General features: G+C 42.0%; 1 protein-coding gene across 1 annotated transcript in view; it reads left to right on the forward strand.

Moving 5' to 3' along the window:
- The window catches only part of adgrb2 (adhesion G protein-coupled receptor B2), a 147,135-nt gene that overhangs the window by 55,450 nt on the left and 64,667 nt on the right, over positions 1–27,018 (forward strand). The window contains exons 7-15 of the mRNA XM_073463201.1: positions 466–567; positions 2,947–3,053; positions 4,081–4,275; positions 4,735–4,803; positions 6,102–6,210; positions 6,529–6,675; positions 11,465–11,552; positions 12,831–12,933; positions 17,663–17,706. Of these exons, the coding sequence (XP_073319302.1) occupies positions 466–567; positions 2,947–3,053; positions 4,081–4,275; positions 4,735–4,803; positions 6,102–6,210; positions 6,529–6,675; positions 11,465–11,552; positions 12,831–12,933; positions 17,663–17,706 (964 nt within the window). The remainder of the gene's footprint in view (positions 1–465; positions 568–2,946; positions 3,054–4,080; positions 4,276–4,734; positions 4,804–6,101; positions 6,211–6,528; positions 6,676–11,464; positions 11,553–12,830; positions 12,934–17,662; positions 17,707–27,018) is intronic.

Here is a 27,018-nt window from a genome sequence, read left to right on the forward strand (position 1 = left end):
TTGCAGGGGAACATCACATCATATTTTCTGTCTTTCTGAGTCTCGCTCTCTCCTCGCTCTCCGTCCCTCTTCATCTCCCTGCATCGCCTCTGCCAGCACTCGGCTGCCCCCTCGGAATATCTTCAGAGCACTCTCCCCTGTTTTTTCATCAGGGTTATGAAAGAGAGGGAGGGGGGAAACAGATGAATAAAGAGAGGGAGTAAGATGAAGAGGGAATGAGATACTGTACTGAGGCAGTGACACTGACAGAGAGCACTGAGCAATGTACAAGGGAATAAGATTGGGAGCTGCTGCTGCAGGAGAACATTGATTTGTATCTTGTTTTTTGTGCTTTTCTGCTCCCTTTTTTCGCTGGCTATGTATGTGTCTGTGGGAGTGTGTGCGTGGTGATTTTTCTTTCTCTGTGCGCCTGCTAGACTGCGCTTCATTTTACTTTTTCTGTATATTTCTCGCCTGCTTCTACAGCTCCTCATGAGATATGTAAAGACGAGCACCTACTCGCTATGTCGTGGAAGAGAGCCTCAGCTGGAGAAACTGTCTACAACAAGTGTCCAACTAACGCCACTGGTCAGTCACACGATGCTTTAGCCAATATTTGTTCACTGTCAGTTCAGCTGTCTGCTGTATTTTTTTGTGATTCAGTTTGGCCTGGAGATTTTAGTTTTTTAGTTAATCAATGCACATTACACCGGTGACTCAAACTGTAGCGAGTTCATACAAGAAACTTGGACAAGATACTGAAGTGTAAAACTGAGATTCGGAAAATGTCAGGCTAGCTAAAGTGAGAGAAAGAAAGAATCAACAGCAAAAGTAGTCCAGTAGTTTTTTTTTCCAAATTATGTTAGTCAGCATGAATGTACGTTAGCACCCTGTAACTATCATGAGCAGTAGCTAAAGAGAATAATCTTTAAAAAACTCATACTAAATCAACAGATAACCCAAAGGAAGAACATTTTGAAAGTGGCCCACAGGACTAAAACATTTACAAAAGGAGTAACACTAGTTCAGCATTAGATTGTTAACCCCACGAACGTAGCCTACGTTAGCACCCAGTCGTTGTCATGTGCAGTGCTAGCTATGAGAAGGAATAATCTCCTTAAACATATACTCAATCAACAGAAAATCTAACGGAACAAATTAGAAAATGTCCAACGGGACTAAAAGAAACTCCAACAAGTTTGAATTAAAGTTAGCACAAGGTAGTTAGCAAAACCAACAGCTAAAGAGGGCAAAAGTAGGCCAAAGCACCCACAGGATTTCATACTTAACCAAAAGAAAATCTTAGAGAAGAAAAATGAGAAGCATTTCGAACCGGAGCAACAAAAGTTTGTCAGAAGAGCTAGCTAAAGCAGGGAGAGAAGGAGCTTATGAAGCTCATAATTAATTAAACCTCAGAGAAAATAAAATATAAACCTTAAACCTGCTGTGTTGAACTTGTCTCCCCCCTTTGGCAGTGAAAGTAATTACACAAAATGTGTGCGATGTGTGCTGGCGGTAGACCTTTTTAAATGCAGACATTTTGACTTTCAAAGCAGTAAAAGCACATATATTGGCCACACCAATATCGTTAACAAGGGCTCCATTCTATCAGGTGTCCCTGTTAGGTATGGTAGTGAGTGAGCAGGCCCAACACCAGAGCCCTTTAACTAGCTCACCTAAATGGAATGCAGCCATCATTAACGTCACAAATTCCACCTGTGCTTTTCTGAACTCGCTTGGCAAGGTCTCGAATATTATAGTCGTTTATGTATATGTAAAATTACCGCACTCGAGTAATTAATTTACTCTTAATAATGTTTGACATTCAAGTGACCTCTGAGAAATTGAGTGCAACAACAGCACAGCGATAGAATGAGGAGTGCCAAAGAAAACACTGTAAAGCAGGTAAAATTATGACAAAGATATCTTCATATATTCACGGTTTGCATTTACAATCCTATGTCGGGAACAAGTATCGATGTAAGTGCTCAGATCCCTGGCTTGTAAAAATTGTCCCTAAATACCGTTGCTATGTCATAGTTTGGCATACAGACTTGTGCATTAACCAGCATCTATCTTTAATTAGTACGGCAGCCATGATCTGCTTGAATGCAGCTCAACCTTTATGTATTACTTATCACAGTAATAAACTGCCGAGTTCTTAAATGGCTGACTGCCAGACCTTTTTCTTTTAACTTCTACGAGCAGAAACAAGAACAAAATGTGATATTTTTTTCAGACACTTTTCTTCTTCAGAGTGTAAGCCAAGAGCAGATGTGGTTCAGATTTCCTGTAATATAAACATGTTTTGACATCTTTCAAGCTATGGCACTGCCTTCCACATCAAAACATGCCTGAGTCAGGTTGCCAGCCAGTAAAATATAACATAGAGAACATTACATTGAAGGTAAATCAATGTATTAAATTGGATTAACCAAGAAACTTTACAGTTTATTCATGTCAATCAATTGCTCGTAAAAAAGGCAGAGCCAGAGTTCAGTAAGTGCATATTTATTTGGCTAGGGAAATGGCTTTGTCTTCATAAAGTATTTTGGCAGCCTTCGCCAGTTTATCTGCCGGCTGCCAGGTTTGAACAGCCAGCAGGTACGAGCTGCCAAACACTGTAGAACTGCTACAAATAAAATACTCGGTAGTTCTAACTATTCTCAATAATGCATTTTACTGCAACAAAAGGCCAATAAATTCACAAACGTTATCTATGTTCTTATTTTCAAAGGTGGTAATAAATTTGCTGTTGTTGTTTCCTCTGTGTATTAAAATTCATCAAGCTGACACACAGTGTATTACCTTTGTTTTTAATGTTGCGATAAATACCAAGAAGCAAGATATTTATGTATTTTGGCTGTAATAATTTTTTATAATGGATTATGTGCTGTTGGGCAGGTTTCATTTTGTAATTTTGACCAATTGCCCATAAAGTGTTTCTCTCTATCTTTCTCCTTCTAGGATCTGCTAGTCGTCGTTGCATGCTGGACAATACTGGAGTTGCTTTCTGGGGTCCTCCGAGCTTCGCCAGATGCGTCTCACTTGAATATAGATATTTACATTTATCTGTAAGTTCCCTTACAACAGATAAGTCCACCCCTGAAAAAACTCAGGAACTGTTACTCCATTTTTTTATCATCTTTGGCAAGAAGATAAAAGATGTGTATAGTGTTCCAGATTTGATCATTTCAGCTAGTTAGTTGCAGTCTCAACCTCTATAACAGCTCACATTCATCAGACTTGTTTGTCTCATTAGTGAACTTTTGAGAAAGTAAAGGCTCCATCTCTCTTTTAAAAGTTTCCCTCTGCTTTACTTTCCCCTTTTTCACCCATCATGTACCTTTGTTCAACTTTCTTCTTTAAAAAGTTTACAAAATACAGGAGTGCCTTTACTCCGGGCTTGGCAGTATCTCTAATTAGCTTTTCCAGAGCTTTGCGCTCACACTTATCAATTAATGAACATAGCTAATGAATGTGTTCATCAGCCAGACTGTTTTCCTGCTCTGTGAACTTCAACCTTTTCCATCTCCTCGATGATGGCAGAAGGAGATGGGGGTCAGGGATTGTGCGTGACAAAGCTGATTGCACTGTTAGCTTCTGTTCCAACCTTTCATTAACACCAGGAGTCAATAATTAATTTTCTGTGATTGCTGTTATCTTCTGTTCTTCCAGCCTCTCTCTCTCCCTCTCTGCCTCCCTCTTTGCATTTTACATAGACACACACTTGCTCTGTGTCTCTGAAGTGATGAGATCCAATTTCTGCCTGAGAGTGCTGCTAGGCCTCTCTTTGCTCGCCTATTTTGAGCACAAGCGCTTAAAATCCAAGCATGTACATACATATATACTTCCATCTTGAAACATCCCCCTCAGCTCACATCCAAAACATTCCTGTGATTTCTGAAGGGGAAAAAAAACATGATCTTTGGTTCCTTTGGTCTCGCTGTTTCTGACATTTTTACCACCTTCACATTTTGAATAAAAGCACGTGTACTAAACAGTAAGTGCCAATAGGCATGCATTCATAATCTTAACTGTAACCAGCAGATGTGCAACCATCGAATTTTCTCAATCTCTGTCTCTTTCAACACATTGCAGTTACGAGAGCATCTCGCGAAGGGTCAGAGGACCCTGGCTGGGGAGGGCATGTCTCAGATCGTAAGAAGTCTCCTGGAGCTCTTGCAGAGGAGGAGCTACTACAGTGGCGACCTTCTCTTTTCCACGGAGATTCTGCGAAATGTGACGGACACCTTCAAAAGAGCAACCTACATCCCAGCTCCCGACGACGTGCAGGTGAGCGGAGCCTTCTGTTGAAGCCCTCTTAAGCCACAAAACATGCGGTCACAGACACACTCTTTCACACACACTTGTAACGGCTGTAAATGTATTCGGTGTAGAAGCTCTACTTTCTACAGCACGGGGTGTGAATAGCAATGAACTACAGCGACACAGTTGAAATGGCCTCAAAGGGGATTTATTTCAGCAGAGTTTTTCCCTTTTCACCTCCTGTAAGAGAGCAAAATGCACCTGTCTCAGTCAGTCATTATTTTATGTTCTACAATATGCCTGTGTACAGATGACTACTGTGCTAGACTTGACAGAGAATAAACTGCAGTACTGCTGCAGTGCTAATGGTTGGTGGGTGCATGCTAGCTACATAACAGGGGATAATTGACAATGCTTACATACAAGTGAGAAAATCTAATGGCCATTCTGCATTAACAACTGAGTGCGTCTTCATCTTGTGTCTAGAAATTCTTCCAGATAATCAGCCTCATGTTGGACATGGAGAATGTAGAGAAATGGGAGGACGCTCATCAGGTAAAGACTTCTGTGTGTGCATGTGTGTAACTGTATGTGTGCCTCGATAACAACTGCTTTTTTAAAGGCGCACTGTGTAGTTTCAGAGAAGAAATTCAAACTCAGAATTTGATGTTTAAAATATTAATGAGGTAATAATACAAACTCAGAAATATTCATCTTTTTTTTTCCATAGCTGAATAAACAAGCTGTTCTCAGAGGAAAATAATGTCCCCAGAACACTGTTTGTTTATATGTGGCGGACCCAGCCACCTTTCTAGCTTCAAAGTAAAACAGTATGAAATTGTGTAGTCCGTTAAGGTCAGTTAATTCAGTTTGTTCAGTCACAAAGCTGAAGAAAGTTGGTTTGTTTAGTTTATTTGGGCATGAAAAATCACTTCTGATTAAAATGTCTTCCCCGAAACTACAAAGTGCACCTTTAAAGGTCAAATATACAACATTCAGCCTCACTAGATGTCAGGAAACAACTATTTGCTATGTAAAGATATAATGTAGTAAAGACGTCTTGAGTAGAGAGTGACGTCACACTCGCTCTCTTTGTGTTGTTATCATTATCATTATTGAGCTTCTCTGTTTTTTGTTCTGGATAGCCGGCCTGGCCGCGTGTGCATGTTAGTGCATGTGTGACCTCTTCCTTTGGAACCGTTGGACCGCGAGCAGGGTTGTGTGCATGTGTGTGTGCTCTGACTTATGTCACTTTTGGGGACGAACACCAGAGTCAAGACCGCATTTGCATGAAAACAGGTCTACCTAACCTTCAACACTTCAAAAGTAGCCCAAGCCCGGGAAAACCGCGGACTTAGGAAGGGAAAGCGGAGCGAAACACCGCTTTGTTTCGGTCTAACATGCAGTGCTAAACTGCTACTGCTAGTGGGGCTCAATTCCGTGTTTAGGACCTTTAAGTGTTCATGTTCATATGTGAATTTGTGTGTAAAGGTGGGTGTGACCACATCACAAATTAACTTTCACTCGACTCATAAAAACACACCTGTCTGCTAAACACAATTGCAACCTATTAATTACACTAGCAGTGTGTGTGTGTGTGTGTGTTTGTGTATACGTGTGTGACCCAGCTTGATGCCCTTGAGTGGAGGTGTGTTTGCTTCCCATCTGGACACAATAAACAATAAACCAAATGTGATAACATATCCCACGTAGTTACATTTTACTGCTGTGGAACACATTCAGTGGTCTGGATAATGCAAAGAATAAAAATGTGTCAGTGGGTGAGACATGTCTCGTTTAGGTTAGTCATGGATAATAATTATGATGACTCTTCTTTGTACCTCCATCGACAGGTCGCTCCCGGCGCCGCTTTGCTGATGAGGATATTAGAGGATTTCATTCACCTGATCGGCGAAGCCCAGAAGCCTTTCCAGAGTTTCCTAGTGGTTACCAACAACCTCAGTAAGTGTGACACACATGCAAGGCACACCAGAGACAAATAACAGGTTATTTCACACCGATCTCGATCCTTAAAGACATTCCTTTGTTTAGATATTACACAGAATTAGGGAATTCAGGTGTGAATTTGTAGCATTCTTTATCTCCAGTCAAGCTAATCCATATCAAATCCACTGCCAAATTATCTTCTTCTTAAGATGCCTTACCTCATTTATGCATTTTAACACTAACTTTGTGGGTTTTCAAGATGGGCATTGAGACCCCGACCCACATTTCACTGCAGTGAATTTTTAACTGTTATTTCGTATCGTATTTGTCCAGTGATAACCATCCAGCGAGAGCCTGTATCGGCAGTTTCCAGCGATATCAACTTCCCCATGAAGGGCCGGCGAGGGATGAAGGACTGGGCCAGAACTGCAGAGGACAAGCTCTACATCCCTAAAGAGGTCTTCACCAGCCCGACTGAAGGTAAGCTGAGAGCTGACAGTTAAGACAGCTCCTGACTGTCATGGGTTTGTCCAGACTTGGGGCTTTGTGGTACCAATCTGTACCATCAGTTTGATGGTCATCCTATGTACTGTACGTAAACCCACGATTAGGTGTATTTGTTTCAACTAGACCTGCAAACAGGTATACTGGGGTCCAAGAACTGAAGCTATTGCTACACACTGCCGGTCTGATCCAGCCTTGGTGCTTGTTTCAAGGTTTTTTTTTTCCTTTGAAAGGAAAAATCGAGGCACAACAAACAGATCTCACCCTTGGCATCAAAATGAGGCTGATGATGTTATTTTTAGAGCTGACAGCGGTTGCATCAGGTTTGAGCACTCGGCTCAAAACCAAGATGTCTTTTAGCTGTCATCTTCAATCTCAGTGTTGAATCCTAGACATATGAGGCTTCAGCCAAGGTCAGTCCAAGAAGTTATCCCTGTGCGGATTCACAGAGCTAGCAGATGTGTCTCATGGCGAGGAGATGGAAGGCTTTTTTAAGGACGTTGGAGGGTACTGCAATGTTGAGAAGGATTTGGACTGTAAAGAGGCCCTGGAGGGCTTCTCTAGAAGATGCAGGTCTTTCATCTATGAAGAAGTGTGCTACATCCCCTTGAGAGCACCAAGTCCTCGTGCGATTTTGAAAGACGTCGCTTTCAGCAGCACTAGAAAGTGAACTGTCGTTTGTTGCGACGGCTGCAAATCTTTATTTTCCACGAGGTTTCAAGTAAAGCCAAGAAACAAGCAAAGTGATGGTGCAAACACACACCAAGAAATAAATATGGAGGATGGAAGAGACACAGGAAACAAGGAGGCATAGGATGTGAAGCTGTAAAGGGGAAAGAAGGAGACTTAAAAGTGAGGGAAGAAAAGGGTTTAAATTGGATTAAAGAATTACTGTGGCAGATGCAATCCTCTACCAACGAAGGCAAAGGTCACATCCCACAGGAAATTACACTGGCAAACTTCCTGTCTGACACTCCGTCCCCATGACCAAATTAAAGTTCAGAGAGGCTGCAAGCCGAAAGAGCAGAGCTGTCTCTGACCTCTGATGACACAAACCCTCTTTGATTGGACATCCTGTATGCTAACCTCAGGGCTCTTCACCTCAACTCACCTCCTCTCTCTTTATGAAGCATGGTGTAACGTGCTTGTTCTAAACCATCCACGTTGCTTTCATGTAAAAGAACCTTTTTATGATTTGCCCGTGAGTTGTTTTGTTCGAGTTGTTTTTCCAGATTTTAGGAAACAGCAAACTCAGATATCTCAAAGGATGAATGTTAGGCTGCAACTGGAGTCGTTAGCTAGACCTTGTTTAATGCTGCTGCATCGTGATGTTGTTTTCTGTCTGATCCCCCATTCACCCTGCCTTTCGGTTTTATCCTCATAGTTTGTAATGAAGAATGTTTTTCTGTCTTGCCCTGCTTTTAGTGCGATAAAAGTGCTGCATCACATTTACTCACATGTCATTGTCATTAAGCGTATGCTCTTTGGTAAATTGTTCCATCCAAACAGCATGTAACCTTATGAGTAAGGACATTATAAGTACTCCTTGCCCCATGTGGGAACTCTGCCTCTTCCCATTGGAAGTCCGTGAGTTGAGGAATTCAGTTGATTGCTATCAGTTTGATTGGTTCATTTACCCCATAATGAAAGCCAATCTCAGATGGACAGCTTAAACATGCTCATAAAGGCCCATCGGCACCTTTGTGCGTGCACGTGCGCACACAGTTGAGCACACGCGCGGCCGATTGATAGGTTCATGAATCGCTCCACTGGGCAGAGGCCCGGACTGTTCTTCACTGATTTTCGAGGTGACAAACTCCCTCGCTCCCTCCACTGTCTCTCTCTTACTCTCACAAACACACATGCGGGCACTCACGCTGCACACACATACATCCAAACATGCAAGCCAGCAATGACTTCATATTTCAAATACACCATCACTGGTACATGCATACACTTATGCACCATTAACTTTGAAGTATTACTCAAGCAAGAGCACAAACACTCAAGGAGCTCTACTCTGCAATAATGTGTTAAAGACCGACTTCCTTATTTGCAGTTTTAACCGTCACTATGTTGAGTTTTGAATGGGGAAATTTGATGATTTGGGGTAGCTAATTGGTGCTGAAATAAAAGATGTGTAGCAGGAATAGTCCAACATTTCAGATTACAGGCCAACTGCGAAGATTGATACCACTCTGATACCAAGTCTGTGCATTAAACTGGCAATAGACAGGTTTTTGCTTGAACGTATGATTGCACAATGTAATGGCTCCGGTTAAATGACACCATTGGCGTTGAGATTGGTCACATATAAACCCCGTTCTGCTCTGCTATTTTTGTTTGCAACTGAGCACGAAGTCTCCTGGAAGTCTGTTTCCACATGAAGTACAGAGTTGCAACCATGAGGCTTAACACATTTTTAGGCAGGCTGAGCTAATGTAACAGCTAACCTGGCTCTCTCTAAAGTTCAATGATGCCCACCAGTACATCTGACTAATTACTCATTAACATGAATTCCATTTTTTTTTTCCCATACACAGACTGAATTATAGGAACGACTTCTTGGCAACCTCACAATGGCAACAAGACAAGCCATTAGAAATTCACTGCCCCCTGCTTTTATCCACCAATAAATACTTATTAAATCCTCTAAAAAGGTAGCTCTGCAATGAATTCATTTTTCTGAGCTTGAGCTCATTACCCTGTTGTCCTGTACTGGACAAAAGGGTTGCTATTCCCCAGTCCTTTGATTTCCTAAAATGTCTTGTGCCGTGTACAAAACTTGTGAATAAAAAGCAAACGTGCTGTAGAAGGAAACCAGGGAGGAATGAAAAGAGTAACTCACATACTGTCTCGGTGGAGCTTTCGATCTCTGATTAAAACCATAAGTTATGGCTTTGCATCAACTCCAAGCATATCTTTTCCTGACAAATGGTGTATTAAAGTTCACAGCTGGTGACTGGTGGTTTGCCATTTTGCTGGATTGCAGCTGACCACCAATCATTCAGATGTTCAGCGAGCGAAGAGTGACAAAAAGTCTGTTCATGGGAAATTAGAGTTTTGTGATTGAGTGCTTTTGTGGTATTAATCATCCTGGAGTGTAGGAGAGCCACCCCCTCACACACTGATTTACCATTTACCCACAATACTCTGACTTTCTCATTTGCATGCCTTTGCAGACACTGTCCAATTAGGATCCATCACACTCACAAGCTTTCTCATACCGACTTTGATCTGGTTTTTTGCCTCCTCACAGTCTCACAATTGCTTGTTCCCCCCACTGTCGAGTTTTTGTCTCTTCTTCTTTCCCTCCTCGTCTGTCTTGCATAGCTATCTCTCTTCCTGAGTATTACCTCTTAGGCAGCAGGCAGACAGATTTTGGATGAGTCACCCAGTATGTCTGATACCATCAACTCCCTCTGTCTCCTCCTCTCTGTACCGATGCTTTTCCGTCGCTTCTCTCTGCCTAAAAGGGCAAAGGAGGGAGTGGCATCTCTCAACATGAACTCTTCGCCTCTTACTCTTCCTCTCTCGGCTTCCTTCCGCCTCCCTCGCTTGAGACAAAGTGACATTTACAAAGGGACAGTACGTCTCCGTGGGAGCCCCTGCTCTTTTTGGTGAAAGAGCACTGAAGGGAGTGGTGGAAAGGCAAAGGGTTGTAAAGGGGAACTGTTGAAAAGGATGAAAAAGTTGAAAAGTGGGCTCGAGAATGACAGCCACAATAGGGGAGGAAGAGAAGGGCGAGAAGGGAGGAAAGGGGGCTTAAACAAAGGTAAAAGAAAGAACACTGAGGATAAGGACATTGAGTAAAGAGGGTGTGGACACTTGGACTTTACTGACAACATTTTAATCAAGTCAACTGCATGTTAGAGATAGATAGATAGATAGATAGATAGATAGATAGATAGATAGATAGATAGATAGATAGATAGATAGATAGATAGATAGATAGATAGATAGATTATTTATCCCGAGGGAAATTCAAGTGTCCAGTAGCATACAAAATACAAAACATACATTACACATATATAATATATAAAATTAAAAGAATTTTGTTTTATTAGCAAGGCCTCTAGCTGCGCAATAGGTGAGCTTCCAGCAGCATAAAGTCACACATATTAGTAAAAGCAGTGTGAAACCAGCATCTTGCACCTGAATTAGTGATATGTTGTCAACTCATAGGCATAATAGGCCTGATTATGGAATACGTACCTGTCATATCAGGCTGCTGGAAGGCGCTGCAATTAACCGACGTTTCTTATTTTGATGTAGTCACAGAATTTGGCCGCGACAGCTTAAGAGTCAATGTAAATAAAGCTGGGAGTGCAGGTTGATGAGGCAGGTGAAGTCTGGGCTTGTTTGCTTCACCAGCTAATAGATGTGTTTGCATTTTGTTTGTTCACTTATCAGTTCAGGTGAGCTGTAAAAAATCAATCAGAAGCAAACCACTCCAGCCTATAATTGAAATGTCAGGAAGGCAGGTTTAATGGTGTTTTTGGCTTTCCTCTATCTTCCCAATCGACATTCAGCTAAATGTGCTAAATTCTTGTTGATATTTTAAATATGAATTTTCTGCAATGACCTATTTACGTACGTAGGAGTGTACCGGCAAATATTAGTCCAAACATTTGCAAAGGATAACAAGGAGTGTTCAAAATAAATCACTTGATGATAGATGGATTTGTACTTGATTTTGAGGGTAATGCAGACACACCGTGCCACCTGTTTGGGCTGATCAGTTGCAAAATTGTCTGTGTTGCAGAGACAGAGCTGGACTCGGAGGCTACAATGTACTATGTGATCGGAGCCATCTTGTACAGGACGTTGGGCGTCATCTTACCTGCACCAACGTGAGTACTCCTAATGATATCCACTCTCCAATTACTTTTAATTTTAAGTAAAGATTTCAAACTATATCTCACCTTCTATTCCTTCCCATGTCTTTTTTTTTTAATCTTTCTGCATCTTTCAATACTTTCTCTGACAAGTTCTCTTGTATTTGCTTTTATTTCTTTGCTTTCCCGGACTCACTACCTTTCTATTTCTGTGCTCTTTTCTTTTGCTCCCTCTCTCTATCTAATTCTAACCCTGCAATTCTCCATCTGTCTTCTCACTTATAGTGTCTCTATTACTTCCCCCCGCTCTTTGTGTCTGCCTAGTTATCAGACAAATGTCTTGGATCTCCCAAAAAAGTACATTTCCCTAGATGTTTCTCTCTTTCTTTCGCATCGTCATGTATTTTTGGAATTGTGCAGTGGGCTTCGATTGGGTGCGGGCCTAATGGGTCCTGAAACTTGCATATATAGAACTCACAGACATAGAAGTTAGCAGGAATCGGGAGGTTGTCAAAAGGCCACTGTGATATGGTGTTTGTGCTGGCCCAGGGCCCTTTTATTCAGGTCAGTGCTCTTGGTTGTGGATGAGCTGGATCTGTTAAAACCCTTTTCTCCCTGTAGCTCTGCTGAATGCTAATCGGTGCCGTGTTCTGTTTTAACTTAGGCGCTGGCTCTGGCTCTCTCCTTTCTCATTAGGTTTTTATTTGTATGTTTATTTATTTATGTTTATTTTTGCAAACACACTCAAGAAACCATCAAAAGCATGGCAAGACGCCGGCTGTGTGTTTCTGTTACTGAGTGTGTTTGCTTTCGGCATGCAGGGTATTGAATTTTTTTGCCCATATCCAATATGCCAATAGTTTTCAACCCATGTTGGCTGATTGCCAATTCCAACACTGATGATATTTACATATTTTGTTCATGTAATTGCAGAGAAAATAAAGTCCCTCCAATAGTGGAATTAAGATATGATTATGCATAGATTCACTGGGCATAATTAGAGAAAACTAGTTTGTCGTCTGTTCTGGTTGCATGCAAATAATTAAAGTGTCATTTGTTGGCCAGAAAGCTTCATTTCAGGCTGATATCACTGATGTGCCGATATTATCATACATCCCAACTGTAGATGTGTCTGACAGAAATCAAAAGAAAGCAGCTCTCCGGCATATTCCACTTATTTTCTCCTCATCTTTTAACAAAATCCGAGAGAAAATTCGAGCCTAACTTGAGTGTGCACTCCAGTTCTTCCAAAATAACACTCTTTTGTCTGTGTGATTGTTCACGTCTCTGCAGCCCCCCTGCGGTGATTAACTCCAAGATCCTGACAGTGACGGTACGGCCGGAACCGCAACCCAGTGAGCCAATGGTGGTGGTGGAGCTGTCACCGCTAATCAATGTAAGTTTGCAAAAATAAAAAAAATCAAATTTTTTCTGCTGCTTTTGCAGAAACCTGTGTTTTTTTATGTGTTTTCATCCAATACAGAAATTACTTAAAGTTGTAGATGTTTAGAGCAGTGTGTTAAGGAGTGAAGGACATTACTCCTTCATTCATTCATCATCTAAACCTTCCCACTCTTGGGTTTCATTAATATGAGTGTGTAAATTACAACTACCAGAAAACCACTTATTGTATTAGTAATATCAAAGTGTGTTACATGCAACAAAAATCTAAATTATTCCATGTGAGACACTTTCCCATGCCATGGTTTGCATTTTTTTATTACATACTTTGAGCGAGCTCCACCAAAGAAAATACATTTGTTTAAGGCTTTAAAGGATTTCTTTCCTCCCAGCTGACCCATGATTCCTGAGTTCAGATGAAAGAGAAAGTGCTGCATGCTATAAAGCGCCGCAGTGGCCAGCGAATTGCCTGAATAAATGCAGACCTTTTTGACTTCCTTATACCGAAGCGTCTCCTGGTACCTATTCAGTTTATATTACAGTGGAGTGTGTTATTATAAATGACTCGTGGGGTGTCTTCAGTGGAAAGGCCTAAGTGCAAGTTTAATGAGAGGCACTCTTCACGACCTCAATAAGATGTGGGCTTCATTAGCCATTCTTCTGTGTAAAGGTGGGCACAGATTTGAAAATAATGTTGAATATTTAATGGTTCTCTCTAGACAGCACAAACAAACACACACACACACATACAGTATTATATACACACTAGCTAAAGCCTTCAATGAAATCAGTCTTTCGCTGTGTCACCCAGGACCTGAGGGTCATAAATATTACGCAGTGTGTCTTTATAGAGATTTTGTATTCATTCTCCACCCCCTGCCACTCCATCCCCCTGCTTTAAACCACCTTTATGCCGTCTTTATTTTTCATCTTCCTATTATTCTGCTTTTCAACACTTTTGGCAGAGCAGAGGTATTGCAGGTTGCACAAACTCTGTCTAGAGGATTATGTCTTAATGTTGATCGTAGCATGCTGCTCAGGACTACTAACAGTCGGCTCCTGCTGAGGACAGGCACTTCTCTCCTGACCATGTTGATACAGCACAGGATGAGATATCCTGACTTCACTCCCTGCGTATAGAACTAGAGACACTAAACCCTATATTTTCCATAAAGCAACTAATTAGTGTCTTTCATTAGACCTTCCCTGCCCATGTCTTTTAAAATCAAGCCCCCATGCAGTGTATATGTCCTGGGAAGAAGCTCACTTACAGTATAACTACCCTCAAGAGGAATAACTAAAGTGACTAAAGTGATGGTGGAAATGAATTAAAACTAAATCGGATAATACATCTCTGCCATTTAACAAAAATTACAGATATTGCAGAAGATACAAGCGATTAACATAAAATTCATCCTTGAATCATTCATGTCATTGAAATGCAATCAGTGCTCATGGTCTTAGTCATGGCCACATATATCCGGCATTGTTGCTTGAGATTAATTTTGTGGGTTTTAAACAACTAAAAGCAAAATCAAAGATGGAAAAAATGTGTTTATGCCAAAGGCAAAAAAAAATATGTTTTACCAAAATAGATTGTATTTGTAGCACTGCACTGAAAGACCAATAAGATTAAAGCTGATTACAGTATTTCTGGAAATATACTTATAGCCAAGCGGCTGCGTGCTGTACCGCAGTTTGTTTTTTACAGATATGAGGGTTATTGATCTTTTCTTCTAACTCTAGGGGAGAAAACAAATAAGCTTATTTCTCAAAAACGTAAAGCGATTGCTTTAAAACACTATCGAAGTTTTTCATTTTGTCAAGATATATCCAAACTGTACTGCAGAAAGACAGATAAGCCAGTGATGTTTGATTACAAAAAGGCACTGGTGAGAATTTAATTCGTCAGAAAATGCTGACCAACTATATGGGAACCGGAAAAGACAAAGAAACGAAAAGGAAGAGCAGAGTCTCCTTTTGAAACAGAGATCCTGCAATACTGCCTTAAAGAAGACCCTTCATTATTCTGGCTTTGTTTATGCTCTGACCCAAACAACTCCAGGTATGACACCGTCTAGGTGTGAGATATCTGAGTAACAGCTCTGCATACCATCCCGTATACATTTTATGCGGAATAACGGCCGATGTTCCCGTCTCGAACAGTCTGTGTCAAAGGGGCCATGGTCTTCAGCCGCATTGGCGTCGACCTCGGCAGGTATAGAAACACCAAGCTGCTGAAGCAGTGCCCTGGGCAACAGCTGCCTCCGGCTTCACTCTCGAAGGGAGGTGTACTGTAGGGGTCTCCGTGCAGGGTCGTGACTTCACTGAGCAGACATCTGCTCCAGGCTGACTCTCTACATATTTCCCTGGTGTCGAAGTGTGTGCGTGTCTTTAATGGTGAGTGAGGAGCGGGAGGCCAGAAACTGTGTGTCCATACAGTAGACCAGAAGCCAAGTGTTACCGCCCTCCTCCAGCTATCCTTCAGCTAGCCTTTTCAATTATAAAAAGGCAGCACTGGTTAGCTTTACGAACATCAGCCTTGAGCCTTTCTGGTAATTTCTCTCTAATCTAGTTTACTTTCATCAGTCAAAAAGCTTCATCCAGGTTGCTCCATTTCATTTTCTAAATCTATAATCTTTGATATGAAGTGGAAAAGCTTTTAAGACTCCCTGAACCAGTGCCGTCTTGTTCTGTTACAGAGGCTCATTTCATCTGATTAGCTTATGCAATTCACCACCAAATGGCTACCATGTGTGTTTTTATACCTTAAAGAAAATGGCTATTCCTTTTGAGAGAAAAAGAACACAGAGCTGTTTAGGTGGATGCCATTATAACCACCCATAAATGCATCTTTTAGAACCAGACACACGTTGCTCTCCCTTCGAGAGGCATCAATCGAGCAGACGCTGTCATTATGCAACGTATCCGCGCTAAAGAGGAGGCAGACATTGTGGGAGTACACGGATGTCACTCCCGCTGTAGCGCACAGTCAGACACGATGCCCGCTGATTGATTGTTGGATGATAAGAGAGCCCACCACGCTAATGCACGCCAAGGGACATCTAATGCCGGTGACGGCAGCGGCCTGCGTGTGAGGCAGAACAAAGCGCCGTCATCCATCAATATGTGTCACCTCGCTTCTGATCCTCTGTTTATAAACGTGGCATCATCCAGCCCTCCCAAAAAGCAGCCATGCAGAGACCCCAGGATTCGCCGATTCATTGGAGATCAGTTACGAGCTGTTCAGAGAAGGAGGCATGACCTTGTCTTCAAGAGAAATGCCTCCTCATAGTGCAAACTTGAATGTGAATCACCTTCTCTCCCCTTCTGGTCCTTGAAGACACTGTTGATATTCAGAAAAACATTCAGTTTGCTCTTTACTTGAGGAGAATTCTTCATTTTTTTTTCTCAGGATGTAGTCAGTGGACATCATTTTTTTTTGTAACAGACGGTCTGTGGAAGGCTGTGGAATTACTGCTATAATCCCCTTCACCATAAGGGGGAGCTCAAAGGCAAAGTGCTCAGTGCAGGACTCAGGAAGGACCAACAGACTGGTACAGAGAGAGATCCATGTTCCTCTGCATCAGCCTCAAAGGAAGAATGGCTTCTCCGTTCTGGGTACCTTACATAACAGGCCTGATCAGTCTCCTTCTAAGTGCATTGGCCAGTTGTTTCTCTCAAACTCGGGTTGTACTTTGAGCTCAGAGACACCAGTTTGAGACTTTCTAATGTTTTTGATGTGGGAATGAATGCGAGCCAGACAGCCGCAAAGTTCACCGAAAAACCAATCACAATCCAATCCTTAGCAAATGAGGCATGCAGGTTGAAAGGGCACGGACGATTCTCTAAAAAAGTAATCAATGCACAGATCGCTGAAGATCGCCGGTGGAACAAGTTGTGATGAGTCAGTTAAAGATATCGATCCCCTGATTGATTCACTGATTGAGTCACAGGGACTCTTCCTTCGCCGCCGCGCGTGACTGAGCTTTGATTACCAGATGATTCACCTGCCTTTCGGCCCCCAACGATTGGCTTTTGGCTCCAGCGAGTCAATGGATTAAGAATGAGCTGATAGCAAATCACCAGCATTTAGACTGTCTTGAGGGGTTGTGGGACTTAGTTTTTTGCAGTTTTCGATCAGTTCATATGATACATATGAGGATGATTAGAGGTAAGGGAACAGAATTTATAAAATACTTGACTTCAGTGAGCCTTTACATACTCTGAAAGCGCCAGTCCTTCACAATAAGTACTTGTTTTACATTTTACTGCTTCATAGTTATTTACTTTTACTTTACTACATCCCACTGTGTTTGTACTTAAGTAAAGAACTTGAATGCTTCTCCACTACTGGATGTTTATGATCCCAACTTGCTGTGTATTATTGTCCATGAAATGGCTTTCCTTTCTTTGTGTCTTAACTCTCTCAATTCATTGCTCACACACACACACCCACACACCTCTTTTTTTTTTCTTTTTTGCAGCTGCAGCATCTATTTGCCGCTCCGTCCTCTGACAATGACTCTTTCTCCATCTCTCCCTCCCGACGTCTGTCTCAATCCTTCTCTTTCATTGTCTGTTTACCTCTCTCCATCGCCCATGCGGCATCACTCTTTCTCCTCTGGCAACGAGCTATTCTGTCTTCTCTCACTCATCCTCTCGACTGGCAATAACAGCTTATCTTCTCTCCCCCTCCTCTCCCCCTCCCCCGTATCTTGCAGGGTACATCGGATCCTCAGTGCGTTGTCTGGGACTATGGCAACCCGTAAGTTACTCTAAATGATTCTGACACTCAAGTGAGCATGAGTGTGTACAGTGCACATCTGTGTGTGTGTGTTTGTGCGTGTGTTGATGTTTATCTCGTGTGTGCCCATGCCCAGTCAGATTAATTTCATTAATGAACTGAAAAGAACCTAATGAAGTTCCCTGTGTTGGTGTTAATTAAATTAGTCAATGAGAACAAACACCATTCCGTCTGCGTTGCTCAGAATTCAAAAGTAACATCACTCAGAACGCCTCAGCGGAGCAACTTCTCCTTTGTAACAGTCGTCTTTTTCACTGTTTACCTTTACTCACACCATTTTAGCCATTTAATTTGCAATCCTGTATTCCACTGACTGTGGATATTAGTTCAACTTGAAAAAATCCAATTTAATACCGTCAGTGACCTGAAGCCTTAATTTCTACCTAATGGGTTCTCTCTCATTTGTCTATGTAGGCCACTGACTCTCTGACATTGTTGGCTGTGTAAAGTGGACCATCAAGTGAACCACATAATGTAAACCAGCACAATTGATCATGCTGTTTTAACCATTAACCCACATAGTGATTACTCTATTTGTCAATAACAGAGTCAAATTTGTTCAGAACCATTTAACCAGGATTTGGTTCCAGGCTCTTCATCAACAGCCACTATCATTGAATGGCCCATATCCTCAACTGGTGCCTGTAATACCACAAATACAGTCATATACCTCTAAATTCAGAGTGATGGTTCACTGGAGGTAGCATAGTACATGTTCAGGTTTATGTTTATTTGTAGATTTAGAGTTCAATTATATATTACAAACATTTACTCATTGTAATCTCTACATTCAACTAGACCAATGTTTTCTGTTTTTATGAGCTGTGTGCTTGCATTGTCACAAATAGTTACAACAATGTTCAAACCCAGCGGAATACACATTTTTGTTCAAGGTTCAGGTGCGTTTCATTTTGTCGCCTGTCGTTATAATTTCCGGGTTGAGTGTCAGAGATTGAGGTAGAAAGGGATGGATGATAACAGCAGCGCCTGTCAATTCTTACATATTGCACCTTTAAAACAGCAGTTGACAACACAATCTCCTTACAGGATCTACTTACTTACTAGTTCTTGAGCTTTTGAGCATATCACATGGACTTCATTAGCAGATAAAGTTTGCTCAGCGAGCATGCATTAATGTATCCGGGACAGATTAGTAGTATATAAACATCACTTTTAAGAGACAGATTTGACAGATGAGTCTTCGACAAAGCAAATGGCTTTTATAAGACTTGAATTTGTCATGGGGCAATCACCGCTGGCCTCACTGTCTACTACGACAAAAAGATGGATGACAGAAAAATTCTGGCCAGCTCAGCTTCCCCCCTCGAGATCGCATTAGTCTATCCAGTCCTAAAGGAGTACTCTCCAGTGACCAAAGAGCACAATGGGAGTGCAGGTTCACACGGAGAGGATAAGATTGTAACTTATCAAACTGCCCCTCTCCATCAAGGTAGGAAGGAACAGAGCTGGGCAAAGTCAATTAACTAGCCGGCAGATTACAGTCGCAATCAAATTAAATTTGCAGACATTACGAGGGCACAGAGCCAAACAGAATATAAAGTCTCAAGGTGGCAGAAATGTCTATCAACCAAACAAACTCAAACTGGAAAGGATGTGGAAAACATCTGAACATGTTTACCAGGGATTTCAGTAATATGTTTGAACACACACACACACAGAAGGGAGCGAACAGAGATGGGAGTGAACCAGGACTTAATGTGACGCACACTGAAATGCAGGACTGGGTGTTAAATTATATATCCTTTGAGATCGTGTAACCAGCAAACATGAGCGACAAAACAAGATTGTTCCAGTTCTAATAACTGAAGCAGCCGGCAGCATCACTGAGTGAAAGATCTGTCTATTTTTGATGCTCAGCTATTTCTACTCTCTTAAATTAAACAGGAAGAGGCTATTCGTGATCTCCGTGGGTTGTTCACATCTTGAGCTAATGCACAGACTTGACCGTTTTTAGTGTAAACAGCCTGAAGTCATCACAACATGCAATTTGGGTGCGCAGATGCTGTTGGGAGATGGTGTGAGGCTGTGCAGCCCAGCCAACTGGTGTGCTCTGATTAAATTTGATAATTAGTTCTAATCTTTACGTTATATACATGACGTGTACATAAGGACACCTGTACATGGTACAAAGTAGCATCTATATATACACTGACTGCACAGATTTGGTATTTCACTCCTGCTCCATTCGCTCGTCTGCGCCGGGCAGCAGATCTCGACTGGAGCTGGGCGGGCAGCGTGCAGTTGATATGGGCAGAGAACATGTTGTAAAAAGCAGTTGTTGTTTGCTGGCAGATATCACCTCTCTCAACCTGGCTGTCTCTCTGACTGAGCCACGGGCTTTGAGGCTGAGCGGGAGGGAGACAAGAGGTGGAGAATGTATAGATAGCGACGCGGAGGGAAGGCAAACACAGCAGCAGCTGAAGCAGACAGCAGGAGAAAAGAAGTTCAGCTCAGAGACGGAAGAAAAAACAACTTTGCCGATCTATGTATGACCTTTATATGGAGACTATATTTAGCGCTCACAGATGCACCAGCATTCAAAAGACAAATCATATACGGTACGCGGCTGTTTCCCAGTTAATTGTTATAATATGCACATGGGTAATGCACACTTACTTGGAGATTATAGATCAAATCCCCAAAACCTACTGTCATCCCCAAATGTCTGCGCGCATGATTTTCAGCAGCCGTGGTCTATTTAGAAATCTGCAGGCAATTTCAGCGGTAGCTCTTGTCCATTTACACTCTCTCTCTCAGCTGGCTAAGTTGGCCAACAGTTTGTGGCACTCACAGTTCATCTCAGTATTTATGTGTGAGTGTTTATTTATTTATTTTGCCCCTAACAGGCCCATATGTCGGCACCATCTGCCCACCCAAATCGCCGGCGCTCGCCATCCCTCCCTGTCTTCCCCCATGTGCCCGTCTCCTCAACCTACTCTCATTCATTCGCCACGCTGGCTCGGATAGATACAGTTATCTTTAGCTCGCAGAAAAGTTTACGAGGTTCGAAAAACGGGAGCTCAGGTCAGAGGAAGAGTAAAAAATGTACACTTATTTGGCCATGTTTGTCTGAAAGTAAAGTCTTCAGGTTGTTATTTCTGTCTACCTTGATTCTTCACTATCTTCCATTTTTCTGCTCTCTCGCGAAATCCCTCCTCCATGAGGAATGAGGATGGCTGCTCAGCTTCTCTTCACTACGCGGTTGCTGACCTTCCCTCTGGCATCTCTGTGCTTTGACCCTCACTCTGCCCCAGTATGGGATATCTGGCTGAGCCCCCACTGACATACATGCACTCGCTCTACATTTGAGCACTTATCTTGGGTCTGGGGCATTATAAATTACTGTGGCTGCGTTAGACTGCACATGTGCCACTCCCAGATGTACTACACTGATTCTTCAATCAAAACAAACTGCCTCTTTGCTGGCAACTATGTATATATATATACATTGCGCTACTAAAAAATAGATTCATGTGTCAATCCTGCATTTCACATTTCATTTCCAGCAAGCATAGGCGCAACATACTGTCAGACAAATGAAAAAGCTCAAATAGCTCTGCATTAGAGGCCGGCAACTGAGCAATCTCATTCTAAAGCGTGCTTAGAAAATATGACCCAGTAGTTAGAGATAAATGTAATATACACTTTAGATGGATGGATGGCAGTAAGCTTGTGACGGGTTGAGGGTCACTTAATCCCATTTCTAATCCCCAGTGGTCTTCAGCTTGATCAGGGATCAGTGGTTAAAGACCCAGGCACCCCCACCCCGACCCCCACCGCACATCACTGTCATAGTGTAATAATGGCCTGGTGTGCAGCACAAGTCGCTCTAACATCCTCAATCTGACACGGTAGATTGAGGCTTGCTTTGGGCTCAGACTGATCTGGCACCGCTATCAGCTTTTGGCGCCGGCAGGTCTCAACCTTAAATGAAGTGAAAAGTCAAAGGCAGATTCTGCCACGCTGCCAAAACCTAGCTGGACACAAATGTGGCCAAAATGTAATGACATTTATTTTACAAAAAGGCATAGTGGCAATGTCTGACCTCAGCCAAGTGCATGACACTTTTTTGATTGTGATATTGGCAGTCTTATTGCCCTTTATATGCACCATCTATTACACTGCTGTGCAAACAAACAAGCACATAAATAAAAAACAGTTTGTCTCTTGGATACTTAACACGTCACGCTCAGTTCCAAATTTCAAGATGCATTACATTAAAAGATCACTGCACTGATTTAGCATTGTACTTAGATAACACTAACTAATACATGCATTCTTCTTATTTGTCAAACCCTTGCACCTACATTACCCACAATGCAACTTGACCAGTTCAGTGTGAGTTTGATGTAAACTCGAGCCGCTAGCGTATTTGTTTCATTTTCAAACTTGTGGTCTTAAGCCCCAAATGACGCTGACTCAAGTGACTGCAGTGTCACTTTAGGCAGTTTATCAGATTATGCACAGTTACCCCCGGAGATGCAAATGGAGACATATTATGATTTTTTGCTACGTTTTTTTTTTTCCTTTCCTTCTGTGTGTTATATAGGTTCTTGTGCTTGTAAAAGTCCACACCAACAGGAGCTCCTCTCTCCCACAGAAAACACTGCTCCCTAAATGCCTCGTCAGTAGTCCCCCCTTTAATTCTGTGACTTTGTGACATCACACTGCATCACCATGACACACATTTGCATAATTTATCCCGAACGGCTAGTTTGACACATATGAATTAATTAAGCTGCTCTGTTGTAATTACGGGTGCTGGGTCAGGCATATCGGATCTGACCAATCAGAGCAAACAGGGTATTCGACTTTCTCTTGTTGTATTTATGTGAGTACTGTACATTACAGCATTACATTACATTACATTACGGTGCTAAGCATGTATGCATTAATAATCTAATTTACACATTAGATAGTGTGCTGCAGTGCCTCAGTGGTTAACAAAGTCTCCCAATGGCAAGAAAGTCTCGAAAACAACTCTATTCATAATTTGTATTATTGTATTTATTATTTATTTATAACCCATTTATAAATGTCTTTTTCTACATGTATTTTATCCCTGTGACAGACAATGGACACCTCTCACAGGCCCAATGCACTTTGATATATACATTAGCTCACTTTGGCCCTGATGAAGTTAAGTAAGTATAGAAAATGGATGGATAATGCAATTAATTTAATGCAGACAGTGTTATCCCTGAAGACTGCATTAAGTTCAGTCTTAGAATAGTCCTCCATTTGCTAACATCTGTGCAGGGTAATAGCTGAATATATTACAGCATGAAGCAGATAATTCAGTGCCTGTCACAGGTGCATTATACAAGTGATCTGTCTTATTCTTCTTCTTTTAATGCCTGTTTCAAGGCAACTTCTGAACTTCGGTGAGAGTCCCAACAGATGTTTTTGTAAAGTTGCGAAAAGAAAATTGTATGGCATTTCTTTCACCCCATCTGAGATTGAAAAGCCTTGTATTCATGTACCACTTTACAAAATTTCCACTTGTGCATACATGCTCAACTCTCCCCCTCGTCAGAAACGCTCGACGCACGCACACGCTCTCTCTCACACACACACACGCTCACGCTCACGCTAAGACACTTAACAGTGTAGCCACCAGGAGGAGGAGGGGATGGAGGGCTGATAGGGCTTGCTCCACTTTTCCATCTGACAGAGCAGAAGGGATCAAGACTGTGTCAAACAGCGAGTCAGCGTGGCAAGAGGGAGTCGGCCAGTAGGGCTTATGTGGGCTCTGCCTCCATTGGGCATTATAGACATGGACAGGCTCTTAGCTCATTTCCCCCTGCTATCACAACAGTCCTTAGAGAGCGCGTGAACATGGTAGCTTTGATTCTCAGGGCATAATGGCTTGGTTCTTGTTGGGGACAGTCAGCTTCAGGGTACGTTTGATGGCTTTGAGCAGCTGTTACATGTTGAGATCACTTCTAAGTGTCTGTACGGAAAAGTCTGAACTTTAGACTTCATTTTCTTTTGGCTGATGGACCTAATGGATACACTTTGGCTGCTTTTTATTTTTGGTGATGACGTTATGTAAATCAGCTTAGGACTGTTTATTGTGGCGTTAGTCTTTTTTTTTTTTTTTTACTTTGTGCATTATTCTTATTGATTGCGCCATCATGTGATCAGTGGGTGTGGAATGGAGCTCTGTATCTTACCAAACAGCCAGGGATAGCTTTTGGAACTGATGTTGTTTCCCTCGGGGATGGCAAAAGAGGATGTTGGACATTTGTAGTGATTAGTGTTCGAAATTTAGATTGGAGGCCAAGAAAAAAGAGGGACCTGCTCTCTGCTGTCACTTGGAATACATTGCTTCCTCGCTGCTGGACTTGTAGAGTTTGAGAGCCACTGGGTAAGTAACATTTATACGCCCTTAACATCTATTCTAGGTTATTTTGTTGCTGTTGTGTTTGGATCTAATGTAACCTAAGGTCAAGTGCAGTATTTGCCTTATGCTTATCTTGTTGACTCGCATATTATCCTCTTTACTCTGATGCTGCTGGCGGAAGGCTGAGAGGGCACTGAGTCAGTGCTTTATAAGGACTCTCTATTAGTTGTCCCTTGGGCCTGAATAGTCCTCTTTGACAACCCTTGGCAACATGCTCAGTTTTCAAAGAATCCCTCTACATTTTCTATAAGATGTAACATTTGAAAATGGGTTGCAACCCCTCTCCCCCAAAAGAAAAACAACCTCTTTCATACATTTTTCAGAATCAGGATTAATAATCCATTTTCTGCAGGAGCCACTTTCTTCAGAGCCATGTTAACACAGAGTGCACGCAGTCAGGGCAGCAGGCCGCTAATGGCAGTAGCCGAAACTTGTATCTCTGCTTTTGCCGTTCGCTGACTAGCTCGCACACCAGGAAGAAAGATAATCCCGGGGAAAGAGGCTTATAAATTAGCCCGTGTCCATGCCAGAGAGCAGATTGGGGCAGTGGAGGTCAGTGACATAGCATCCACCTCACACGAGAGTCAGGAGCGAAGCGGGAAGTTGGGTTTTGTGTGACAACCTCACGTGATACGAGACTCAAGGAAGATTAAGCAAGGACCGTGCATTTGTCTTTATTAGAGGTCCATTCAAGTTTCTTTATAAAAGGAAGTGAACTAGAACTCAATAAATAACGTTTGTACTGGATGAATAACCTGTGTAATATCCTATACAAATATTTCTTTGTATCCAATCATTTAGATGTCTAACACATGGGATTCACATCCTTAATAATATCATGTTTAAGTTACCACAACAGCGATAACATTTAGAAACGCAAGCTGTGTGGTCCCACACGTAAACGTGACAGCAAGCCTCAGATAATCTCGCAGCGTGTTCTTGCGCTTATAAGAGCCGTCTTTACATCAGTCCGCGGAAGAGAGGAAAGCTTAGTTCCTACAGAGTTAATATCTGGGTCAAATACATTCATGCACTCAGACACACACGCGCGCTGAAATGCATAAACGATCACTGTGATGTGACTTTGTGCTGGTCAGCATAATAGGTGCTGTGAAGGGTTGAGTAAGTGCAGATGATTTGTGTCATGTGAAGATTTGCTTCAGTGATTTCTAGCTGTATCGAGAGTTAAAGGCCAATATGCACTGCCTCTGGTGAATGTGTATGTTGGCTCCCTGGAGGTCGGGGAGGTAATGTCTACCGGAAGAGATGCCATCAGCCGGAATAGATGTCCTTTTTCACACTTTGGTTCCCTATTTCTGTCTGTGGCTTCAATCATGAAGCTGAACTCCGGGCATCACAAAGAGGTTACTGTACAGAGCATTTTCACACAGATATGTGACATGTATGTATAGAAATTGTAGAGCAATTAGTTATGGACTAATTGCCTGTCATTCAGAATTACATTTGAGAAATTGTACATTAAGAGAAAATTATAAATTGATTATTACACATTAAAAAACATAAAGCTTAAGTTGTTATAGAGAGAAAGTCTTTACTGCACCAACATGGGTTTGATGCTTGATCCTCTTTCTGACCTTCCTCTTCGTGTCTCTTTCCAGCTGTCACTAAAATGAGGCGGAAATGTAAAAAAAGAAATGATGTCGCATTTCACTTTGTTACAGCTGGGCAGCCTAAGCTTAACCTGTGTTATCCTGTAAAGTACATGAAAATAATCACAGGATGACGAGAAAAATTGAAGACATTCCCGCCCATGATTTTTGTGGATTTGTGTCTGTCAGTCTAGATCTCATTGAGTCTACTGTACAGTCAGTAGAGAAGCTTGTGGCAGTGATTCAGGCACCTTCTAGACGTTTCACCATATTGGGAGACAATGAAAACAGATGATTGTCCTTGTCCTTGTCAGGTTTTTACAGTTATTTTACCTGATTTACCCGGTAGGAAAAGCACAGGTGTTACCAAAAGCGTTAACAATGGCTCCATTCTATTCAAGTTTTCAAGTAAGCAATGACAGCGTGACACTGAACCAGTTTGCACGATACTAGGACCTTGCGACTGAAGCGGCTCAATGGAATTCAGCCATCATTAATTTGATTATTCCCACCTGTGCTTTTAACGTGACATGTCAAAATGTTTTCCGTGAAAAAGGCAGTCCCTGCAGTCACTAGACCCCCGTGTACCAACGAGAAGGGAATGGCATGAAACGGTGCATAAACTACGAGGCTGCGGATATGACAGAAAAGCGTGCCTTAGGTAGAGATCGAACACGGTGCACTGAATAAAACATGGAGAAAAGAATCAGCGTAAAGATGTGAAAATGAATATACACATGCTCGATCGAACATGCAGGTTGTTATTCTTGCCTTACAGCGTCATTCATGCTGATGAATAGCAGCCACTTTTAACCCACTGGTATCAATGTCCACTTGAGACCACTTAACCTCCACAAGCCTTAAAATCCCTCTCCACTACAACAAGCACTCTCGTTTCCACTAGTCCTTCTGTGTATGACTCATTAGCTCTCTGTTTGCAATGTGTACCACCAACCCTCGCTCTGTTAAAACCTCAGGTTGTACAGTATCTGTGGCCATTTCCCCAATGCGGCCGCAGTATCATGCACAGAATATTAAACCTTTCCCCACTATTAAGACTTTTGAACAATTTGACGTGAAAGTCTTCTCTTTGTAATGAGGATACAACTTTTTTTGTGATTTGCATGCTTTTGATTTCCATCTGTGTGTGAAATTCTTTTGTCACCCCCCAATGCTTTCTTCATCTCCTTGCATTTATCGCTATTTGCCTTATCCCTTCTCCTGTGTAATTGCCTT

This window comes from Pagrus major, chromosome 3, assembly GCF_040436345.1.
Source record: "Pagrus major chromosome 3, Pma_NU_1.0".
NCBI lineage: Eukaryota > Metazoa > Chordata > Actinopteri > Spariformes > Sparidae > Pagrus > Pagrus major.